Below are 20,438 nucleotides of genomic sequence, written 5' to 3'. Positions count from 1 at the left end.
ATAATCGTCTCTCCCAGTACGGTCCATCTCTCATCCCTCCTCCATTACTCCCCCTCGCCCAGGCAACGGAAGAGAGAGCAGGAAAGGGTTAGAAAGAGGAATCATCCCCTCTTGATCTTGGATCCACACCCTCAAACTTCAATAAAATATAAAGAAAAGAGGCATCAGTAAAATATCGGAGCAAAAAGCAGACCACAGCGCAAGAATAACATAACATAGCATTAATCAATCTATCTGCGTTTCAATACCGTCCGTCCCCTACACTGATAAACATGTCTCCTGCTTCGCCGGCGCTCCTGCAGCAGCCCAATCTTCCCTCAAACCCAGCAGGTTCTTCCACGTCAGTGGATCTGACCACATGGTTTCTCGATGCTAAACGTTCTCTATCGTCGATAGGGCTTTGTGCTCGCGCAAAAACCTTGGTAAATTCCGCAAGAGTTGCCTTGCAAGAAGCTACGGTCATCTCCTCAAGATGTGTCTTCTTGCGGAATGCCCTGAAAGATCAGTTGAATGTTGCGATCCAAATAAACAGGATGATGCACAGCACTCGAGATACTTCTAGAGCCGAGTTTGAGGTTTGTTTCATTTTTTTCCTTCATTGTCATTCTAAAAAGCCCCACGTGTATTTTCCAGTTCGATGTCACTCCTCGATTGTTCTTTCCCGATTTTATGGGCTGCAGCGAGGCAAAGCTCAACCAGCTAGCGTCTCGATTTCGTCTTTTTGCTGGCAGAAGGCGTCAAATGTGTGTGTGGGAATGTATGAATCAACCGAGACTGACCCGGGAAACCTAGAAAATGTTGACGGGTTTGGACAACGCCGACAACAGGCTCAATCAAACTCTGGAGGTGCTCCGGAATTCTATAGTGGATCCGGCCTTCAGCATACCAAATCCCGAAAACGAGGACCCCACCTCGATGACAAAGGCTCGCACGTTGCACGATTTTGTCGATGATGAGGGGATTGAAAATCTTAAGTCTAGATTGCGACATTCGATTGACCAGGTGCAGGTACAGACACACCCTTCTTATCTGTGCCCTGCGTCTGTCTAAATCAGGGTCGTACGAGATATGATTTGCTGATCTTGGATCTTCGGGAGTGTTTCTAGGAGTCTCATGACACTCTCTCCATGTCACTTGCTGAATTCGATGCCGATCTGACTGCCCTGGATACATCTCTTTCTAACCTTCCCGACCCTAGCAATCAAGAGGATGGCTTGGCTGAGCCGATACATCCGTATCTCCATTCTCTTGAAGAACAGGCCGAGGAAATGGCGCAGCTGCTAGAGTCACTGACGCAGCATTTTGATCGGTGTTCACAGGCATTGAGGGATTCCGAAGCCGTAAATACCCACAACCAGGAAAGCGGTATGACTGATGGTATGTCCTTAGAAGAAAAGGCTGAAATGTACAAAGTACTTGCAAGAGATGCAAGGGAAGTCGATGATGTTGTCGCAGAGCTCAAGGAAAGACTTGATACAATGGAGAATATCTCAGCATATGTTGGAAAACATATTGAAAAATTGCATGAGTTGTCCAACAAGGCTCATGATAACTTCTCGCTGTTTGAAGAATTTCAGGGTAACTTGGGAGGTTATGTTGGTACGACTAGAGAATTTGAAACACAGCAAGATGGATACTTTAGAGCTATGGAGGAAAGACTTGATGAGCTTTGGCAACTAGGTGATTTTTACGAAGGGTTCATGGGTGCATACGACGCCATGGTTATCGAGGTGGGGAGGCGTAAAGGAGTGGCTGCAGGAATGGATAACATAGTCAAAGACGCAATGAAAAAGCTACAAGGACTTTATGAGGGTAAGGGTTTCTTGACTACCCCTAAACCAATTCCTTGGGTTAGGTTTGGGAGTGAAAGCTTGACTAGCTAACGGCATATTTTTGTAGCGGATCTTGCGGAGCGGGAAGGTTTCAAAGAGGAACAAGGCGACCATTTACCGATGGATATATGGCCTGGGATAATGGACCTGCCCATTCGATACTCTGTCGTGAAGGATCCCCAAGGAGGCAGCGGCCTGCCGAATATCAGTAAGGAAGCACTTCAGAGAGCCTTGGGAAGACGAGCAGCACGAGAGGGTATGTGATATTAATTGTAATTTTTCCTTTGAAGAGGTCGCCACATGCCGTGTCCAAGATACCTTTTCTTTTTGGGAAAATTTGTTATTTCATTCCTATAATTTATTTTTGGAGAGGTGCTTTAGATTTCTTTTGCTTTTGCATTTGCTTAAGGATTACTCTATTGTCATATACGACCAGTTTTCCTATTAGCTTTTGAAAATGTCACTCCGTTTTCACAGGGGTCATTTTAGAGTATAACCGCCGAGATGTAAAACATGTAGCACATACATAGATGTGACCACTTCTAGAGTAGAGTAAGTATGGAGTAGATACTTATACCTAGTGCATATATGTAGGAATGAAGCATAAAAGCTGAATATATTACTTGCTCGAGTATGGAGTAATGGTGTACTATTTTTGATTCGCCTTTACCTAACGCATCCGCAGCCTTAGACCAGTCCAGTTTACACTTACCTGCATGTTCAAGCCTTCTCCTTCAAAGTTTCCTTGCAATTGAGTAATGTACATGTAGGTACATCACTTATCATCACATTTCCGCCCTACGATAATTATCCGGGACGAGATGGGGAGAGGAGTAAATACAACGAAACTCGTTTACTGGGGGCCCCGAGGTTCATTCCTTCATTGTATGGTATTTATTATTTTATGCAGCCTCGATTTCACTATTTTCCTTTCTGCTTCGAATAGAAAGAAAGAAGCAAGGAGATAAGAACAAGTATGTACCTACGTATGCCTAGGCATAGTAGCCAAGCACATGTGCTTTCTCAACCTCAAATCGTGAAACTTTCAACTTGGACCGTGCGACCATCCCCCGGGATGAACTCCTATCAGCTCAGCACATTAAACATTTAGTGGGCGTACAGCCTCCGGTAGAATTATTGCGGAAATGTGGCGTTGGAGAATCGCTCTGTTCTCGGCGTGATCGTTGCACCTCATGCACGGAGCATTGCACAGCACCGCCACATTTCAAGCAAGGCTGCCATCTCTGATTGCTGATATGATGGTAGCTTATCTTGCTAACAGATCTGTAAGGGTGCATCCATCCCATCCGAATATCAAGAAAAAACAAATAACAAAGAGACGAAAAGTCAAAAAGGCGATAGACTTGTTTTGGTTGGTAACCACAGCAGTAACTACTAGGGTTTAAAAATCACAATTCGCGGAGAAACTCTTGAGAGCAGGGGGGGGTGCGGTTCGTTGTCGTTGACGGATAAACTCAGTTTATCGGAGATAACGGGTGATTTATTGAAGGGGAAGGGTGTGGTGTGTGCATGGGCCAACGCGACATGAAGTGTACATTTTGCTTTGCAAGGGGTGATGGGGAGCTCGAGGAGAGTTAAGCAAGCTGAGTAAGGGTTCACTCTTTTGGTGATGATGATGATGGTGGTGGTGGTTAAGGTGGAGGGTGGGGTGGGACTATCAATCGCTGGTTCCAAAAACGAGTGTTTTGACCTGTAGGATTTTTCTTGTTTTTGTTTTACGCTTTGCGCTTTATTCCTACTCGCCGGATGGCTAAAACCGTGATGATCTGTTTGTGCATATTGTGACAGAGAAACAGAATAGGCAAATCGTCATTTATGTCGTTCGTATACTACATGATGCTTGCCTGTCCGTAGAGTACGCACTCTACGTACAGCTGTGGCCCAGGGAGAAGGGAGGGGCTTGAGACGGGTGGCTGCTGTGTGCAGAGGTACATGTAGGCACTCCGCCCTAATTGTCCATACAGAGATACAGATAACTACTTCATGTAGGTACATACAGATACAAGGGCCTGATGGTGGTAGTAGCGGCAGTGATACCATCATGCAAGTAGGAATAATAGAGTAGTCTAGCTACTTGTGTGCCTACTGCTCATGTATGCAATTCTCTCGTCCCTCGGTATTATAACTACATGTACCCTACTTCACAGTGAAGATCAGGAACTAGAGTAGGTACAGTACGTATGACATGCCTAAATTATACTCTAGGGACCGGAACGTTGGGCTGCACATATCATATGCGAGCTGTCTCGTCTCTCTCGCGGGTGTGTCGGTACGCGATGCAGGTGGATTTTTAAGATTTAATTCACGTCTATAAGGGATGATGACCAGAACAGAAGCGATTGTTAATAGAGCAGAGAACCTATCCATGGAAGGCAGACATATGTATTTACGCCCATGGAGCCGGAGTACATCAATCTTCACTCTTTAAAAGAGCGCCCTGCATACCCCCGGGGGGGGGGGGGGTATAGGGCTAATATCTCGCCTGCTGGATATAACTTCGAGCAGGAGGCAAAATATGCAACATTGCGTGGAGAGGGGTACTTGTGCGTTTCGCAAGCAGAAAACTAAAATAAAAAATAAAAAATACTCGATGGATCTACCTAGTTGAAGTGAGTGAGAGCCTGTGATGAGCCTGTTCCGGCAAAAATCTCGTGCATAGGCGATGAAAATGTCGACGTGTTTAAAACTCTTAATTCTTTTCTTTCTCGGCTTGGATTCCGGAGTCATACATACACATACTCTACCTTAGCGTTTTACCTCCTCGCCGCATCTTGTAGAATCTAAGGTAGAGAGGTACAAAAGAGAATATTGCATACCCGGTGCACTTCATCGTAAAAGTACTGGGTAATATCTCATGCAGAATCTTGACTGACAGCGCTTGATTATATATATAATTTATCTACTGGTATCTCTAGATCCTCTTACACGGACCATTAAGATATCTTAGATTTCGTACTTCATGCCTCATGCCGTCCAGGCAGATGGTCGAGATCGATCAGGTATTCCTCCCTTACCAGGACAATCTCTAACCTGTATATATCGTTTCCGGGGATCGATCAAGAACTGCTGCACATGAGGGAGATATATCTGTAAAGGGGATACCGGTATGCCTATAAGCAAGTTCATGGCAGTGAGCAGTAAGCAGTAAGCTATCAATGGAAATGAGAAATACGAGATGAGAAATGCATATAGATGCATGCTGCCTATTTGACACTGTCTTTGGTGAAAAAAAGGCAACGGTTTGTGTGCATATCGTAGACAGGCGGGAGATCGCACCCGGGGGGGAGACGGGCTCCTCGCCAAAGATTACGTGCTTTTGACGGCTCAATATCTTTGACTTGAGCCATGTGCATTGTAGATCGGGATTCTCGGATATCGTGCTGTGCAGTGGAATGTCTCTGATTCTGCAGTACTGCAGTATGTACCCGTGGATTATGTTTTGTAATATATTCACAAAATGTCACTCGGATATCGTGTAAACATCTGTGGAAATAATGTATGTAGCACCTAGTGCTAACAGTATTATGCAATTGGGGTTCTGAGTACGTTGATATATGAAGCTTAGTACTGCTATTGTTGGAGTCAACGAATGTACTTTTTGCGGATTAAGTCCTTCACGGATCTGAAAATGTGCACGATTGAAGTCTAGGCCTCTGTTCTCACCACCTTCACATATTTGATTTCAAAAACTTCACTGGCGTGAGACACTTGTACTAGTTATAAGTTGTTTACCTGCATTGCTATTTAAGATTTTGAGGGATAAAAAATGCTCTAGATAGAAGCAGTATCTATTATATCTAGTTAGAGAGTAGGATCGACGAATATAATATATTGAATCGGGGTTTTCGTTTTCGCTGTTTGAAACAGAATAAAGTAAGATAAGCTAAAACGTCAAAAGAATCTGGGATTGAGGTTAACATGGCATTCAGTAAGCAAGCACCGTCTATAAGCAGACAGGCGTTACGTTTTATCTTTCAGAAATCGAGGGACACATTTCGTTGCATGACGCCAATTACAATCATATATTATCACTCGTAGGGTTAGGGTCTATTCGGGGCTTGCAGATATTGATTGATTGATTGATTACTTCATTACTCCGGGGCTCGCGGATATAAACAGATCTTTCTCTCAAGAGACAGCTACTTCTAGGCCCAGATCCCTTTTTGGTTGAACCAGAGTTCGTAGCTCTTCGGGTTTCATAATTACTTAAGTTTCATTAACCTCTTAAGAAGACCAACATCATGTACCCAGGATGGGAGGGTGGTGCACGTTCCGTGATATATATATAACGAGGATTAATTTTCATACCAGGCTATTTTGCAGTCATTATGAGTGTGTGTGCAGATTCTTTCCATGATGAGAAAATCCCCCACCCCCCCCCCCCCCCCCCCCAAAAAAAAGGAAAAAAAAAAAGAAAAAGAAAAAGAAAGGGTCTGTCATCATTGCAAATGCATATGGATTTTAACTTTCTGGGTTCTTTATATATTACAGTAATTTCGAAACATGGTGAGATGTCTGTACGCGTTTGGGGCTATAAGTACTCTGAATTAATAAGACACAACCTACACATATATGTAGCTGCTACCGCTATATAAGTGGGCACTGAGAAATAACAGATGACTCTCGAGTCGAGCCGACCCATAATTAACCTCGAGCTGGTTCAGCTCTTGGAGGAATAAGGCTCATAGAGCTCGAGCTTTTAATGAAGGCTCGTAAAATGGCTCAAGCCGGTGGTCAATGATCAGAAAAACAAGATTTCCTTCTGCCAAGTGGCAGGTATATATGGGCATTGTTATTGGGAAAGCAACTGTACTAGACCGATGAGACAAATGGTTGAAATGGGTGTTGGAAAGGGAGAAAGATCTTTGGTAGCCCGCATATCTCCTCCTCACAGGCGCCCCCATATATAACCCCCTGGGCTCAGCGAAAAGCACATACATGTAGTTTGAGCTCGAGCCTAAGCTCGAGCCTTGCTGAATGATCAGGCTCGCTCTCGACGAGCCGAATGCTCGGCTCATGGAACACAGTACTACAGATGACTTTTCCAACTCCTGGCGCTGTATAGTGTGTTTTTTGTAATTGGGGAATATTAGTGGGTTGTTTTCTCTTTTCTGAATACCTTTTTGTTTTGATAAGGATACTATCACTTCGATCTCCCGATCCCAATACCTTCGAATTCACTGGATCTGGTAATTGCTAATAAATGACTTGTGGTCTCCAGGTATTGATGGGCGCGAGACAAGACGTTGTCTCGAGACTGTCTCAAACCTTTGTTAAAGCAAGGTAAGACGAGACATGATCACCAGGTCCGAGGGCCTCGAGAATTTTTGAACTCCCCCCCCCCCCCCCCACCTTAATATACCCTAGATCTCCAACCCCAGTTCCAAAAGTTTGGACTCTTGATCTGCATGGTTGCAGATATTCCCCAGATCCAAGGTCACATGACGAAAGTCTCAAGATTTTGATGAGACTACACTATTGTCTCGAGATTTTCAATACCCAGTTTAAAGAATACAAGACGAGACGAGAATTTCCCAGTCTTGTTTTAAGGATGTCAAAAACATCAGATAGTGCAGGTTTGTCTACAAGTTTTATTTTTAGAGTCCAAAAAAACAAGTCTCGAGATCGAGATTTAGACATTGTAAACTGCGGGGTCTCGTCCCGCGCCGTATCAAAGTCTTTAAAAAGTTGTCTCATGGTTGTCACTATATATATCTAATACTGAAACTTGTGACTTGTGTTTTTACGTGTATTGACCACTAACGTATGGGAACGGAATTTCATTGTGAGTTTGCACAAATTCCAGATTCATACTTATAGAGTGCCAATGGAGGCAACTCTTTAGAGGAAGCGTTAAGGCAGACAGGGTGGTAATATCATGTGCTGAGTTCGGTCTGTATATCTCACTAAATTCAAAGAATTATGTGTAAATAATTGCTCGCACACTTGCAAATATTCAGCTACAGTCGGAGGTCCGTACCACGACAAGCTCGACAGGAAATGAAGCCAAATTGGAGACTAGGGGAGATTAAATATAATCCTAGTGCTAACATTCATGCTCTGGTGGCCAAGTAAGGCGCAGCACTAGTAATGCTGAGATCCTCGGTTCAACTCCGAGCCAGAGCACATGATTTTAGTTCTCCGTTGGAAGAGCTTGGGAAGATGATGGGTTGACTGGGGCCGCGCGCTTGTGGTGGGTTGTGCGAGACGTTTTTTTTTCTTTTTTCTTTTTCGTTGCGATACTTGAGTACATGTAGCTGAGGTGGTTTATAATTAGTGTTTCCCGAGTAATAACGAGTAGTGCAAGCAGCCTCGAAAGTATAGGTCGATTAAGACAGCATTTTGAAGGAACTATAGTCAGGATTTGGTTGTGATAAATTGTCCGAACTAGAGAACTTTTTGGTTCGATACTAGCCATAAGCTTATTAACCCCGATATGGCCAATGCCCTTAGTTTTTCTGATTAAATTGGCGGGAAGTATATATATGTGCCATGATCATGATTTCGAAAGAGACTAGGGTAATTCTAAGGGTGGCTATTTTCGTAGAATTACTATCCTGATTGCTCAATATCAAATTTGAATTGACTATATTCCTGAAAATGTTTGGTATCGTTCTTATATGCCTCACTCCAATTCGTGACTCAATAGTTGTGCGCAATTGATTAGAGGTTATAAACGCAAATGACTGTAAATTTTAGATTGTACCAATTGAAACTGGTATTGATAATATTCAATATCATCCAAACACATGCAGCGTCTGTAGTCTGATCCTTGCCGATACGGACCACGTAATCTCCAGCGAGTGAGATATAGTTGGAAAGTATGTTTACGTCTACATGTGTATACGTGTATGACACGTAGTACAGGTCCTGATATACGTCAGTAAATTAGAGGCCAAACCTTATTTACATAATGATGGGCAAATTGCAAAGCTACTTGATGTCCTCCTGATATTTTTATGTTGCTTCGAATTAGAATTCGAGAAAGGCTGTAGACAGTTCACAGCTAACGTTCTTTCGTCGATTAGTTGTACTATACCCTCTGGCGAGTAATAAATCACCACAGGCTTAGGTGGTTTGCGTTCGGGAAGGATCTCGATTGTCAACTACATGTAAGTGTGTACTGATTATCATGCGCCTATCCGTCTGCAAATACAAAGGATTTATAATTAAGTTGGTATCTACATAATATCGATTGATGGCAGTATGTCAACTAAATTCTTCGTGGCGTTAAATATTTCAAAATCTTGATGATAGCTATGCAGCTGTGGATTTCTTTCGGTGTGTGTATCCCATTCTTAAAATGCTGAGATTTTCTTGTGCTGTCAATTAATTAAAATTTTGGGGAATTTCATCTCGAGCACAGAGTCCTAGCCTTCGTTATTATGGGGCATGATATGGTGCATGAAATAGCGGATTAAGACCGTAAAGTGTGGTCCACGAAGCACATCGAGGTGAGGAAGATGGGGTGCATCGAGTTGCCTCTGCCTCTGAAGGGGTCTGCTTTGGATTGCCTCGAGCCCTATACACCTATGCCTCGAGCTCTCTCGATGCTCCTTGAGGTATGTCTTGACAGTGGGTTCTCAATAGTTCTTGTCTGGTTCAATCACCCGGGACGCGTATTACACCGGTATCTCTGTTCTGGTAGCCTGAGGGGTATATATTGAGTTGACTCGAGTCGACTCGAGTCGAGGAATACACCATGTATCGAGGTACATAGGCCTCGTTGAAGGGTATACCTCGTTCCACTTCGAGGCACGAAGTGCTTCGCCATCGTGGACCACACTGAGACCGTATTGTGGTGTTCGAATCGGCCGAGGGAAGGTTATTGTGGTATGGATGTGCATCGGGCTTCTGGCTGGGACTCGCTCTCCTAGACCGTTTCTTCGTTAAATAGTCATGCTTTAGTGCTGGTGACAATCCAGTATCGGGCAGATCTGGAAGGCCTCTCTCCACACAGTGGTAGATGCGTCTGTCCACAAAACAAAGGTTTCGGCGTTCATGCTTTATGAGTGAAACCAGTGCATGCCTACCTTCGATAGGTATAGCGATACAAGTCTGGATTCAGTCATCGGATACAATAATCTGCGGCCGCGGGGGTGATTAGGATCACCATGGCTCGAAGGTCACTGCAGCTGAAGGATCATAGACCTTTGACCGCGGGGCATCGTCAAAACGCTATCGATGAATGGTTAAACGACTCATGGAATTGCTTCTCATAGTTATGCCTGTCGAGTCCAGCACCAGACGTAGGAGGGTAGATTGTGTGAGGCTTATGGCCTTGGTTATCAATAAAGAAAGAAGGAATGGAAGGAGACGACCATGCGCCTAGTGCGGGTTTTAAAATCTTTAGACGAGTGTTTTGCTTTGGTAGGTCCAGACACCAAATATCATCTGTATATCCGGCGTTAGGAGCTCTAGATTAGAGCAGAATAAAGTAATTGGAGATCGAGTGATATGCTATGACGTATCCTAACGTCAGACACACAAGCCCACATTTGTTCCCTGAACCTTTTCTTTTACTCTTCTACCCCAACCACACCACTTCTTCTTCTTCTTCTTCCCCATCATCCACAATCAATATAACCATCATCTCTACCTCCATCATCACTGCCATCCAATATATCAATGGTTGATTACTGGGGGAAACCTGCTCTGGGTGACCCCGCGACCTACCAAGACTTCCTCTTGTTTGTGACACCCACTAGATGTCTTGAGGACAGCAAGACAAAGCATATATATAAGTATCACTAACGTAATGAATAGGATCGAAGATGATATGGGGAGAATCATAAAGTTGGGGTCCATTCTCGAGCCCGATGTTTTAGGCATAGGCATACAAGAAAACCTTCTAAATCTCGTTTCGCCCTCACTCCACGCCGAGGTCATACAGAATATAGGGCGGGATCCGAGGTACATCTACACCTACCTGACGAAGGAGACCGCACAAACCATCAAGCACTTTACTGAATGGGTAACGGCTGGTGACTACAAGATGACGCAGAGGACCTTCCATGGCTTCAACCTCCTTGTGCTACATGGCCGCGTCTACACCATGGCCGCAAAGTACTTGTGCAACGAGCTTCAGACCTGCGTCACGATTCACATTCACCGTCTTCTGCTTATGCAGCGCCACATTATCCAACCTTGTCACGACATCGAGTTTCTGGATTATCTCGCTGAACACCATAGTATAGGCCAGGACCACCTCCGCCGGATAATGGTCAAGAAGGTCGCCTTTGACATCAAGAGATACATCGACATGCCCCAATTCGAGGCGTTTTGCAAGAGGTTCCCGAGGGTCGCATTCGAAATTATGAAGGAACTGTCGCCAGCAACCATCGATCCGATTGCACCCTTGGTCATAAACCACGAGGGGGTGTTCATCCTAGGCGACTCTCCTCTAAAACGCTTGATCGCTAGGTGTCTTGCAGAGAAGATGGAGAAGCTGGAAAGGGAGAGGGTTGAAAGGGAGAGGGAAGCACAGGCTTATCAAGCTGCCCTACGCAATTATTGAAGTAGAGAAAGGAGGGAGTCTGTTTCGGAAATGGTGGATGGCTGGCTGGGAAGATGCGTTGGCTTTTGGCACTTTCGGTATGAATCAGTTCTCTTTCACTCTCTGTTGAAGTATGGCAGTAAATTGAAATCGAGTCTATTTTATGTTCCTTTTCTCTGTGACATCTTGTCTTTTTGAAATGATAGAAACTTAAGAAAAAAATGCAAGATAGCAATGATATAGCGTAAAAAACCAAGAAAAAAGTGAAGTCAAAGTGCATAATAATCAAGCAAAGAAAAAAAAGTGAAGACAATGTAATGAAACAAAAAAAAAAAGTAAAGACAAGCATTGAAACTAGGAAAAACGCAAGGAAACATAATAAAAGAAAGGCATCCATAATTTACCATCACCCATTCTAATTAAATAGACATGGACAATCATAAAATACCTAACAGAATTATGGACAAGATAAGTGCATACGATATCACACAGTACAGTGATAACAGATTTGCGCGAAAGGTTATCCACAAACCCTATGGACTCTTTGACCCAGCCAGTAACTTGAGGACTTCTTCACGCTCCTTCTCACCGAGCTTGCCGAGAGCAGCAGCAACACCCTTCAACGCGCTGCTGCCATTCTTCTGGATGAGAGATGCAACCTGGTTTGAGACGCCGTCCTGCCTCAGACCCTCAATCTTGGAAAGCACATCCTTCCTGTTCTCCTCATACCAGCACGCAACCAAGCGGTCGTTCTCATCAAACAAGGTACTCTCGCCATCCGCAACAATCAGCATCTTCAACCTCTCCAAGTTCTCAGTCCTGGTGGAGCCCTTGTCCGCAACCGCCATCTTCTTCAAGAACAGCTCCTCGTTTAATCTACGGCGGATACGCCAGTAGAAGAAGCGTCTGGCGTTCTTCCATTGGAGGGGCATACGGATAACACCCTTGGCTTGCATACGGCCGGGTGTGTCGTGGAGATCGGCGAATTGGAGAGAGATTTGTCCGTAGACGGGCATGAGCAGCTTCTCGCGCTCGACCATCTTGACCTTGAGGGTGGATTGCTCGTCCTGGGCGAGGTTCTTGTCGGCGAGTTGGCGGCGCAGGTCACCGTAGACGGGGTCAAGGCGGGCCATGGTGTCGAGCTGCTTGTCACGGCGGTACTTGATGTTGACAATACCTTCGGGCTCGAGGACACCAGCGCGGGCTTCCTCATCGGCGTACATCTCCATCATATCAGCATTAATAGTGGGGTCAACGACAACCTAGTTACAATGATTAGCCATAGCTCTAAATGTAATGTGAGAGTGAGGAAACATACCCAAGATCCACCACGAAGCTCGCCGTAAGGAGGAATGTATACAAAGATAGGCTGCTCGTATTTGACGAGAGCATCGACGATGAAGGAACCATACTTGAGGACCTCATTGTACATATCTCTCTGACCACCGGAGAAACCACGCCAGTTGGCAAGGATCATCAAGGGAAGTTGTTCTCCATGGTTGAAGTCGTTGATGGCCTGTGCGGTCTTGAATGCAGAGTTGGGGTACCAAACTTGACCAGCCTCGAGAGTAACCATCTCAGTAGAGTCTGGGTTCGCAGGGTCGGCAGGAGTAATGTTCTCAACTGAGCGGGTCTCGACAGCAATGACACCGACAGGGATACCAGCAAGACGAGCACGACCAACAACGACGGTTCTGGCCCATCCACTAAGAGTCTCTTGGAAGGAACCCTTGTCGAAAAGACCGGAGAGACCCTCATCATCCTTACCGGCAAGAAGCCATCTGACATCGTAAGGGTTCTTTTGTGGTGGCACAAATGTGATATCACGGTCCCAGGTATCGTTAGATGGAGAAACAGGCACAGGAGCACCCTTTCGCTCAGGAACGTATGACATCCACTCAACAATCTTCTGCACACCCTCGAAATCATCGTTGGCAGTCAAGTGAGACACACCATTGCGGTACATGATCTGGGTGCCTCCCAATTGCAAGTTGGAGGTGTAAACCTCACGACCAAGAAGCTTGTTAATAGCGGGGGCACCAGTGAGAATCTAAAATAAGTGATTAGCAAATGATCTCGCACACTCAAGCCACAAAATTCAAACTTACAATAGGCTGTCCTTCAATCTGGATTGCACGCTGACCCAACCTGACCAAGTAGGCACCGATACCAACGGAACGGCAAGTAACAAGAGTAAGCGTGAAAATGTCCTCATAAGCCTTGCTAGTTGCACCAGCAATCAAACCCGATCCCTTCAAACATTCAACACCCAAACCATCCTCCTGACCAACAATAGTGGTGATCTTGTATCTCTCCTCTTCCTCGTCAACGATCCGCTCTGTGATGACGGTCTTCTGCTTCCTGTCCGCGAACTTCTTGTGCATCTCAGGAGTGAGGTAAAGGTACTTGAAACCAGCCTCAGGCTTGTCGACATCATTCCAGGCAACAGAGAAGTGGGGGATCAACTCTTCGGCCATACCAATTCTTGCACCGGAGTTTGCAGAGAGGTAGATCCTAGGAACACCCATCGCTCTGGCGAGTTCGGTACACTTGTGGAAGAATCTGTCCTCCGCAGGTCCGAAAGAACCAATCCTGAAGGTAATGTCGTTGGCAATGATGACGAACTTCCTGCCCTTGGGGTACTCGGGGGTCTTTGCAGTTACTACCCAACCGACCATACCGTGTGTGTTGGTACCTGGCTCCCTCTGGACTTCCGTGAGATCACCCTGATCATCCAAGACAAGCTCGTTGTAGTCAAGGCACTCTGTGAGTTGAGGAACCTTCTCCTTGAAAGCAGAAACCTTCTTTGCGGTCTTCAACCAGCTTTGATGGATTGCCTGCCTGAAGAGCTCGGGGAAATCATAGACGTATTGAGTTCCCATAAGGTGGGCCTTGTATCTCTTGGGCTGAAGCCACTCCTTAGCAGCATATGGGGTGTTGACTGGACGAAGGTGCATGGAGCCGGGCTTGGAGCCAATGCTGTGGAAGACCCATTGACCCTTATCAGTCTTTCTCTCTGCGTACATCTCGACCTGGATGACATAACCGGAAACGTTCTGAATGATGACACGGAGTGGGTAAGCAAGTCCGCTCTTGGGGTCAGTGCAGATGATACGGATCTCAGCGCCGGTGACACGAAGCCTCCAAAGACGTCTTCCAAATCTCTCAATAAATCCACCAAGAGCAGGCTCGATCTCCTCGGGGCTCAGAGGGAATACTGGGGTGAAGTTAATGAAGATGTGGTTGAGATCAGAGTTGTTGTTTCCAATAATCTCCAAAGCGTCAAGAATATCATTGACCAAGCGATCAGTCTCGGAGATGAGGTAATCCGCTGTAGGGATCTCATCCCGCAGACGACCAGCTCGGACAACAGCACGGGTGAAGTATCTCTTGTCACTCTGGACCTCCTTGCCGTAAGCCTCATAGACGTGGATGTTGCGGTTCTCAGTGAACACTGGCTTGATCTGGAAGTTCGACAATCTGCCAAGCTCAAGCTGGAAAGCCAAAGCGGGCTCAATGTGACGAATGCTCTCCTCTTCCCTGTACTCGGGTCCACGGAAGGTGAAGTAACCTGGGTAGGATCCATCCTTGTGACCGCAAATGAAGGTGATTCTTCTGACGTTGCGCGAGAGAAGCTCGGCCTTGAAGTCATTGATGAGAGGGAGAATCCGCTCCATAAGGTCCTTGTCATCCATAGACTCGGCATCCTGGACTGCAACGTTGCACACTGCTGAAAGAATCTCCTCCTCATCGATCTCAATTGCGCTGAGGGTGTGTGCCTTTCTGCGTCCCTCGAGGCTAGGCATGTGGCCTTCCTTCTCCTTCGTTGTCTTCTTGCCTCCCTTTCCACGCGGAATGAGTTCAAGAGCCCTGCCAAGTAGTTCCTCGGCTTCATCCAAGAAGGTGACGGGAACAATGACACCCTTTCGCACAGGCTCGGCCTCGGATTTTCCAACCAAGAATGAGAGATCACTGATTGAGCCAATACGCTTGAATTCACTGCGCTCAACGGTCGGGGTAGTAGGAGCTGATGGCTGGGTCATTCCATACTCGGTAACACCAACCTTTCGGAGCTGGAAGTCCCAAGTAACCAAAAACGGAGGTTCTGAGTCCAGGTTGTGGTAGTTAACGACGTGCAACTCGTAGGCCCTGTAAGCCCTGCGAACGTAGACTTCCAAAGCAGCAAGAGAAACCCAGGGATCGGCGTGGGCGAAGAATGTTGGAAGGACATCGAAGACTGTGTACTTCGAGTCGATGACTTCCTTCAAAGTGTCGAGCAAAGGAGTTCTGTGCTCCCATCCAGTCTCTCCATATCTTGATTCCACAACGGAAGAACGAAGGATGTGCTCCATCTGAGTCGCTCTCTCCTCCAATGATGGCAAAGCACACTGGATGAGGACCTCACGGGCCTTGAGGGCAACCTTGGTAGAGGGGCGGGAGTCCAACTCAGTGAGCTTCTTGAGGATTGGGCGGAAGAACTTGACGATGGGTCCATTTCCAGGCTTGTTGGGGCGGTACTCCTCCAAGATAGCGAGAATAAGGTTGTTCTTAGAGCTGATCTTACTGTGCGAGAGAACTGCCTGGATGACCTTGTTGATGTCCTCCTTGTTCTCATCACGGAGTCTCAAAATGACGTCCTCATCTCTGGTGTTTGCGCCCTATATTATTTTGTTTAGTATTATTTCCGGGAAAAAGCAAAATCAACAGGAATTCTTACAGAGAAAAGCTTCTCAATGCTCCAATAATGTTCCAAGATGTGCAGGAAAACTGAAAGCTCGTGTGCCTTCAAGCCCTCGGCATATGCATCCATAATGGCCGTAAGGGGCGCCAAAGCCGACTTCAAAAGGTCAACGTCACCAGCCTGAACATGCTCATCCAAGAAACGCTCAAGACCCTTGCGCAATGCCTTTGCAGGGAACTCGGCCTTCCTAGCCTTTGCCCTGTCGGTGATTTGGGAGAACAAGGCATCAAGCTTCTGCGGCATCCTGCTGTGCAAGGCTGAGAATTGAGCAGACCACTCACCGTAAGGGAGTTCAGAGTCTCTCAGAACCTCGATAAGCTCCTTGAGTGTGGTGGCCATGATAACCTGGTTGTCATAACCATCGAGAATATTGCGTAGAATAGTGTTAAGCTGAGTGAACCTCTGGGGAGGCTTGTTGCCAACAACCTGGGGAGCACCGAAGTTGGGAAGCTGGCCGTCGAAAGGTGTAGCGTGTTTGACACGGCTGGGGTCATCAAGAGCTAAGATACCAAGAATGTCACCAGCTTCAAGGACGGCACCCGGCTGCTTGATGAGCTGCACGTGGCCGTCTTCTTGAGCAAGGAGTGGCATATACATCTTCATAACCTCGACTTCCGCAAATGCCTGGCCCCTCTTGACATGCTCTCCGTTCTCTACAAGGAATTTGACAAGCTTTCCGGGGGAGGGTGTCCTCAACTGTGTGGGGTCGTTCTCCTGCTCCAAGAGACAGGTCATGCTATCGACACTCACTCTAGTAGCTCCAACTTCCTCTTTCCAGTAGACGTTGTGACTTCGACCGCCCAACAGGATCAAAAGACCACCGTCGGACAGCGCTCGAACACCGACACTGCACTTTGAGCCGTTGCTGAAGAGATGGTACGAATCCGAGCTCGACCTGGTCGCTGTGAACTTGAATCTCTTGCCTTCGTAGATAAAGTCGATGGGGAAAACAGTCTTGAGAATGTCCTTCGCCGGCACTTGACCCCTCTCCAATGAAGTCCTGTATTCAGCCATGCACGCCTCACTGGCAACATGCGCCTTTGTGACAGCACCGCAAACGACAGCCAACATGGTGTCTGGTCGCTCGGCGGTGAGCTTGTTTGTGATAAGTTCGTCGAGCCATCCTGTTGTAATGGTGTTGTCCTCGAACGCCGGAGTCTCAAGAAGTTTGATGAGGTACTCAACGGTAGTCCTGAAATCACCACGAATGCTCAATTCCTTCAAGGCGACAACCATGTGCTTCCTAGAGGCGCCTCGGTTCTCTCCGTACGCAAAAATGTGTCCGAACTGTGAATCTGAGAAGGAGTGGATACCACCGGCTGTACCGACTGAGAAGTAACCCCAGACATTCGAGGAAGACCTGAAGTTGAGCTCGTGCATCATACCGCTGGAGGGCTTGAAACCTTCGCCGGGATCCTCGGAGGTGATACGGCAGGCTGTGGTGTGTCCCTTGGGGGCCGGCTTGCGCTGGGTCAGGTGTGAGTTTTCCTTTGAGAAGTCGAAGTCAATCTCGCCGGTGGACGCAGGGTCGACACCGTACATGAGACGAATATCGCGGATTCTGTGCAGGGGAAGACCCATGGCAATCTGGAGCTGGGCAGCGGGAAGATTGACACCGGTAACCATTTCAGTGGTGGGATGCTCGACCTGGAGACGGGGGTTAAGCTCGAGGAAGTAGAACTTGTCGTCTGAGTGGGAGTAGAGGTACTCGACGGTACCCGCTGAGACGTATCCGACAAGTTTACCCAGTCGTACGGCGGCCTTCTCCATAGCATTGAAAGTGGCGGGGTTGGCAACCGTGACGGGCGCCTCCTCGATGATCTTCTGGTGTCTTCTCTGTACTGAACAATCACGGCCAAACAGCGAGATGTTGTTTCCGTACTCGTCCGCCAACAGCTGCACCTCCAGATGCCTAGCATTGCCGGCCAGCTTCATGATAAAGATGGGGGATCCGGGCACCTCGTTGGCAACCTGGCTGTAGAGACTGGCAAAGTTCTCATCGGTATCCGCCTTCCTGATTCCCTTTCCACCACCGCCCTCTGACGCCTTGATCATGACTGGGAACCCGATCTCTCGGGCCTTTGCCAAACCCTCCTCGGCAGAGTGTGTGCAACCCTTGTCGTAGATATCGTCGGCCACCGTAACAAGACCCTCCGTGTCGACAACGACGTCCCTGACGCCGGTACCGCTCCAAGGAATACATGGTACCTCGGCGTGCTGCGCAACAATCGTGGAGGAGATCTTGTCTCCGAGTGATCGCATCGCCGAGCCGGGGGGCCCAATGAAGACAATCTTGTTTTTTGACGCCGCCAGGGATTCCGGCAGCTTTGGGTTCTCACTCGCATGTCCCCTGTTATCCGAAAATCAGTAAACTGCAATTGCGCGGAAGGGAGGAAGGGGGATTGGCCCACCATCCAGCCCACACAGCGTGGACCCCAAAACGCTCAGCAACGTCTACAATCAACTCGACATTTGCATAATTATTATTATTTGTGCCACCAGGGACCTGTAGGTTGTGGTTTTTCGGGTTAGCATTGCAATTGGTATTTCACCCGGATATGGGGTTCGGGCCAAGGGAAGGTGGGGGGTTGAGGTTGAGGTGGGGCGGGGGCAGGGGAAGAGCTGGAATACTGACCTCAACGTACTGGTCCGCCATCCTAATGTAGTCCGCGTTCGCCTGCAGATCCTCCGGTGTAGCCATAACCGTGAACTGGATCGCCCTCTCATCACCAAATGTCTCGTACGCCCATTTGCGCACACTTCTAATCTCCTTTACGGCCGCAATACCATTGTTTGCAATGAGAACCTAAAACACACACACACACACACAACCCAATTAGCCTTCCCATTCCCAGGTCCACTCTCAAAACTCCACCCGATAGAAAAATCATTGGCGCTCCCAAACCTTCTCAATGACGGTGTGTCCGTCGTGGGACGCAACAAAGTCCTTGACCGCGCTCGGGCCTGCAACCTCTAACGAATTGCCGCCGATGAAGTGTGCGGGCAGATTGAACTTCTTTGAGTAGCTCGGCGTCACTATCTTGTCCTTCCCCCCCGGCTGGCCCGCCGCTCCGGTCGTCCGCATGATGGCCGCCGCGGTGGCAGATGAGTCTGATGCCATTGTTGTTGTTGTTTAATAGAAGACTCGGGCGTGAGTGTAGTGTGTGGGTAGGGTATATATGTGTAAGAATAGGAGTGGATTGACTGGGTGAGTTGCTGGGTTTTTTGTGGTATCTTTTTTTATCCTCGGCGTGTGGGCACGGGGGAGAAAAAGATATTATGGCGCAGCAGCAGTGATCTGGTGGAGCTTAATTCCTTCTGGCTGTACGTTCGTGCGGCGTGAGGGGTAGGATCGTCGTCGTCGGTCGTTCGTAGTAATGGGGGAGAGAGAGGAGAAGAAATCTAGAAGTGTGAGGATAATTTGCAACACTAGCACACTCCACTCGGGGATTGAGGAGGAGGAGGAGGAGGACAACTTACAGGATGGCTTGAAAGAGAACGAAGAACACTTTGATGGGAGGAGGAATGAGGGTGGGAGAGGGAGGGCGGGGGGTGGGGTCGGGTCCTGTTGAAGTACTAACTCTGGAAATAAATGGGTCTCTCTCTCTCCGTTGAGGGAACAAGAGCTAGCTAGTTGGGCCCAACCAACAAAATGATAGGGAATTCTTTTTTGCGGGGCTCTGTTTTGCGGGCAGGGATTTAATTGATACTGCTACTGGCTACTGGCTGGCTGGCCCACCCTACCTTACTGATGGTAGACCCGAGGAAAAAAGGAAACATAAGGGAAATACTCCGGCTATGGGATCGGTTGGTTGGATGCGGTACCTTTTTTTGATTTTTTCTACTCTGCTCTCTTCTACAGATGCTCACTTGCGAAAAGAAAATACAGTCAGTCAGTGCAGTGTTCTAGATACTTGGGGTAATCGCAGGAACCCCAGATAGGCAATTCCCTTCCCCCACCAAAAAACCCTCCCCCTCCATTAGCTCGAGATCACCTCTCTCAACCTCAACCCTCTCTCAGATCTCTCTCTCTTTTCACTCTTTCTCTATCGATCCCTCTCCACAACCCCGAACATGCACAGCCCAAAAGGGCCTTTCCCACCATCGAAAACAGGACTAGGCGCAACGTGTTGGGAGCAATTCTCGCACAAAAAAATCGTTGGGGATTTTCCGCCCGCAGGAGGGGAGGGGTGGTGGTGGTGGTGGGGCCTGTCCTGTCCTGCGTGCGTTGCTTGGCGCGACCGGTTTAAAGAAGGCCTAGTAGTAGCATAGTAAGAGGGATCCGCGTAATAAAGCTCTCTCTTGCGTCTTTACCATGGAGCAGCCGTAAATAAACAATTTGTCCCTG

General features: G+C 47.4%; 3 protein-coding genes across 3 annotated transcripts; 2 read left to right on the top strand and 1 right to left on the bottom strand.

The window, feature by feature from the left end:
* Nucleotides 1-272: 272 nt before the first annotated feature.
* H6S33_007733 (uncharacterized protein) lies at nt 273-2,096 on the top strand (the record flags this gene model as incomplete). Its single annotated transcript, XM_044839078.1, has 4 exons — nt 273-575; nt 793-1,008; nt 1,107-1,812; nt 1,900-2,096. 4 exons carry the CDS (start codon nt 273-275, stop codon nt 2,094-2,096), a joined length of 1,422 nt encoding a protein of 473 aa, XP_044688606.1.
* Nucleotides 2,097-10,481: 8,385 nt separating this feature from the next.
* H6S33_007732 (uncharacterized protein) lies at nt 10,482-11,370 on the top strand (the record flags this gene model as incomplete). Its single annotated transcript, XM_044839077.1, has 2 exons — nt 10,482-10,543; nt 10,620-11,370. The coding sequence occupies 2 exons, from the start codon at nt 10,482-10,484 to the stop codon at nt 11,368-11,370; spliced, it is 813 nt and encodes a 270-aa protein (XP_044688605.1).
* Nucleotides 11,371-11,882: 512 nt separating this feature from the next.
* On the bottom strand, nt 11,883-19,211 carry H6S33_007731 (uncharacterized protein; the record flags this gene model as incomplete). Its single annotated transcript, XM_044839076.1, has 7 exons — nt 11,883-12,611; nt 12,668-13,399; nt 13,458-16,007; nt 16,067-18,440; nt 18,502-18,596; nt 18,726-18,896; nt 18,996-19,211. 7 exons carry the CDS (start codon nt 19,209-19,211, stop codon nt 11,883-11,885), a joined length of 6,867 nt encoding a protein of 2,288 aa, XP_044688604.1.
* Nucleotides 19,212-20,438: the final 1,227 nt, after the last annotated feature.

This window comes from Morchella sextelata (genome assembly GCF_020137385.1).
Source record: "Morchella sextelata strain SCLS chromosome Unknown scls_24, whole genome shotgun sequence".
In the NCBI taxonomy this organism is placed as follows: domain Eukaryota; kingdom Fungi; phylum Ascomycota; class Pezizomycetes; order Pezizales; family Morchellaceae; genus Morchella; species Morchella sextelata.
This window is presented reverse-complemented; position numbering and strand designations above follow the sequence as displayed.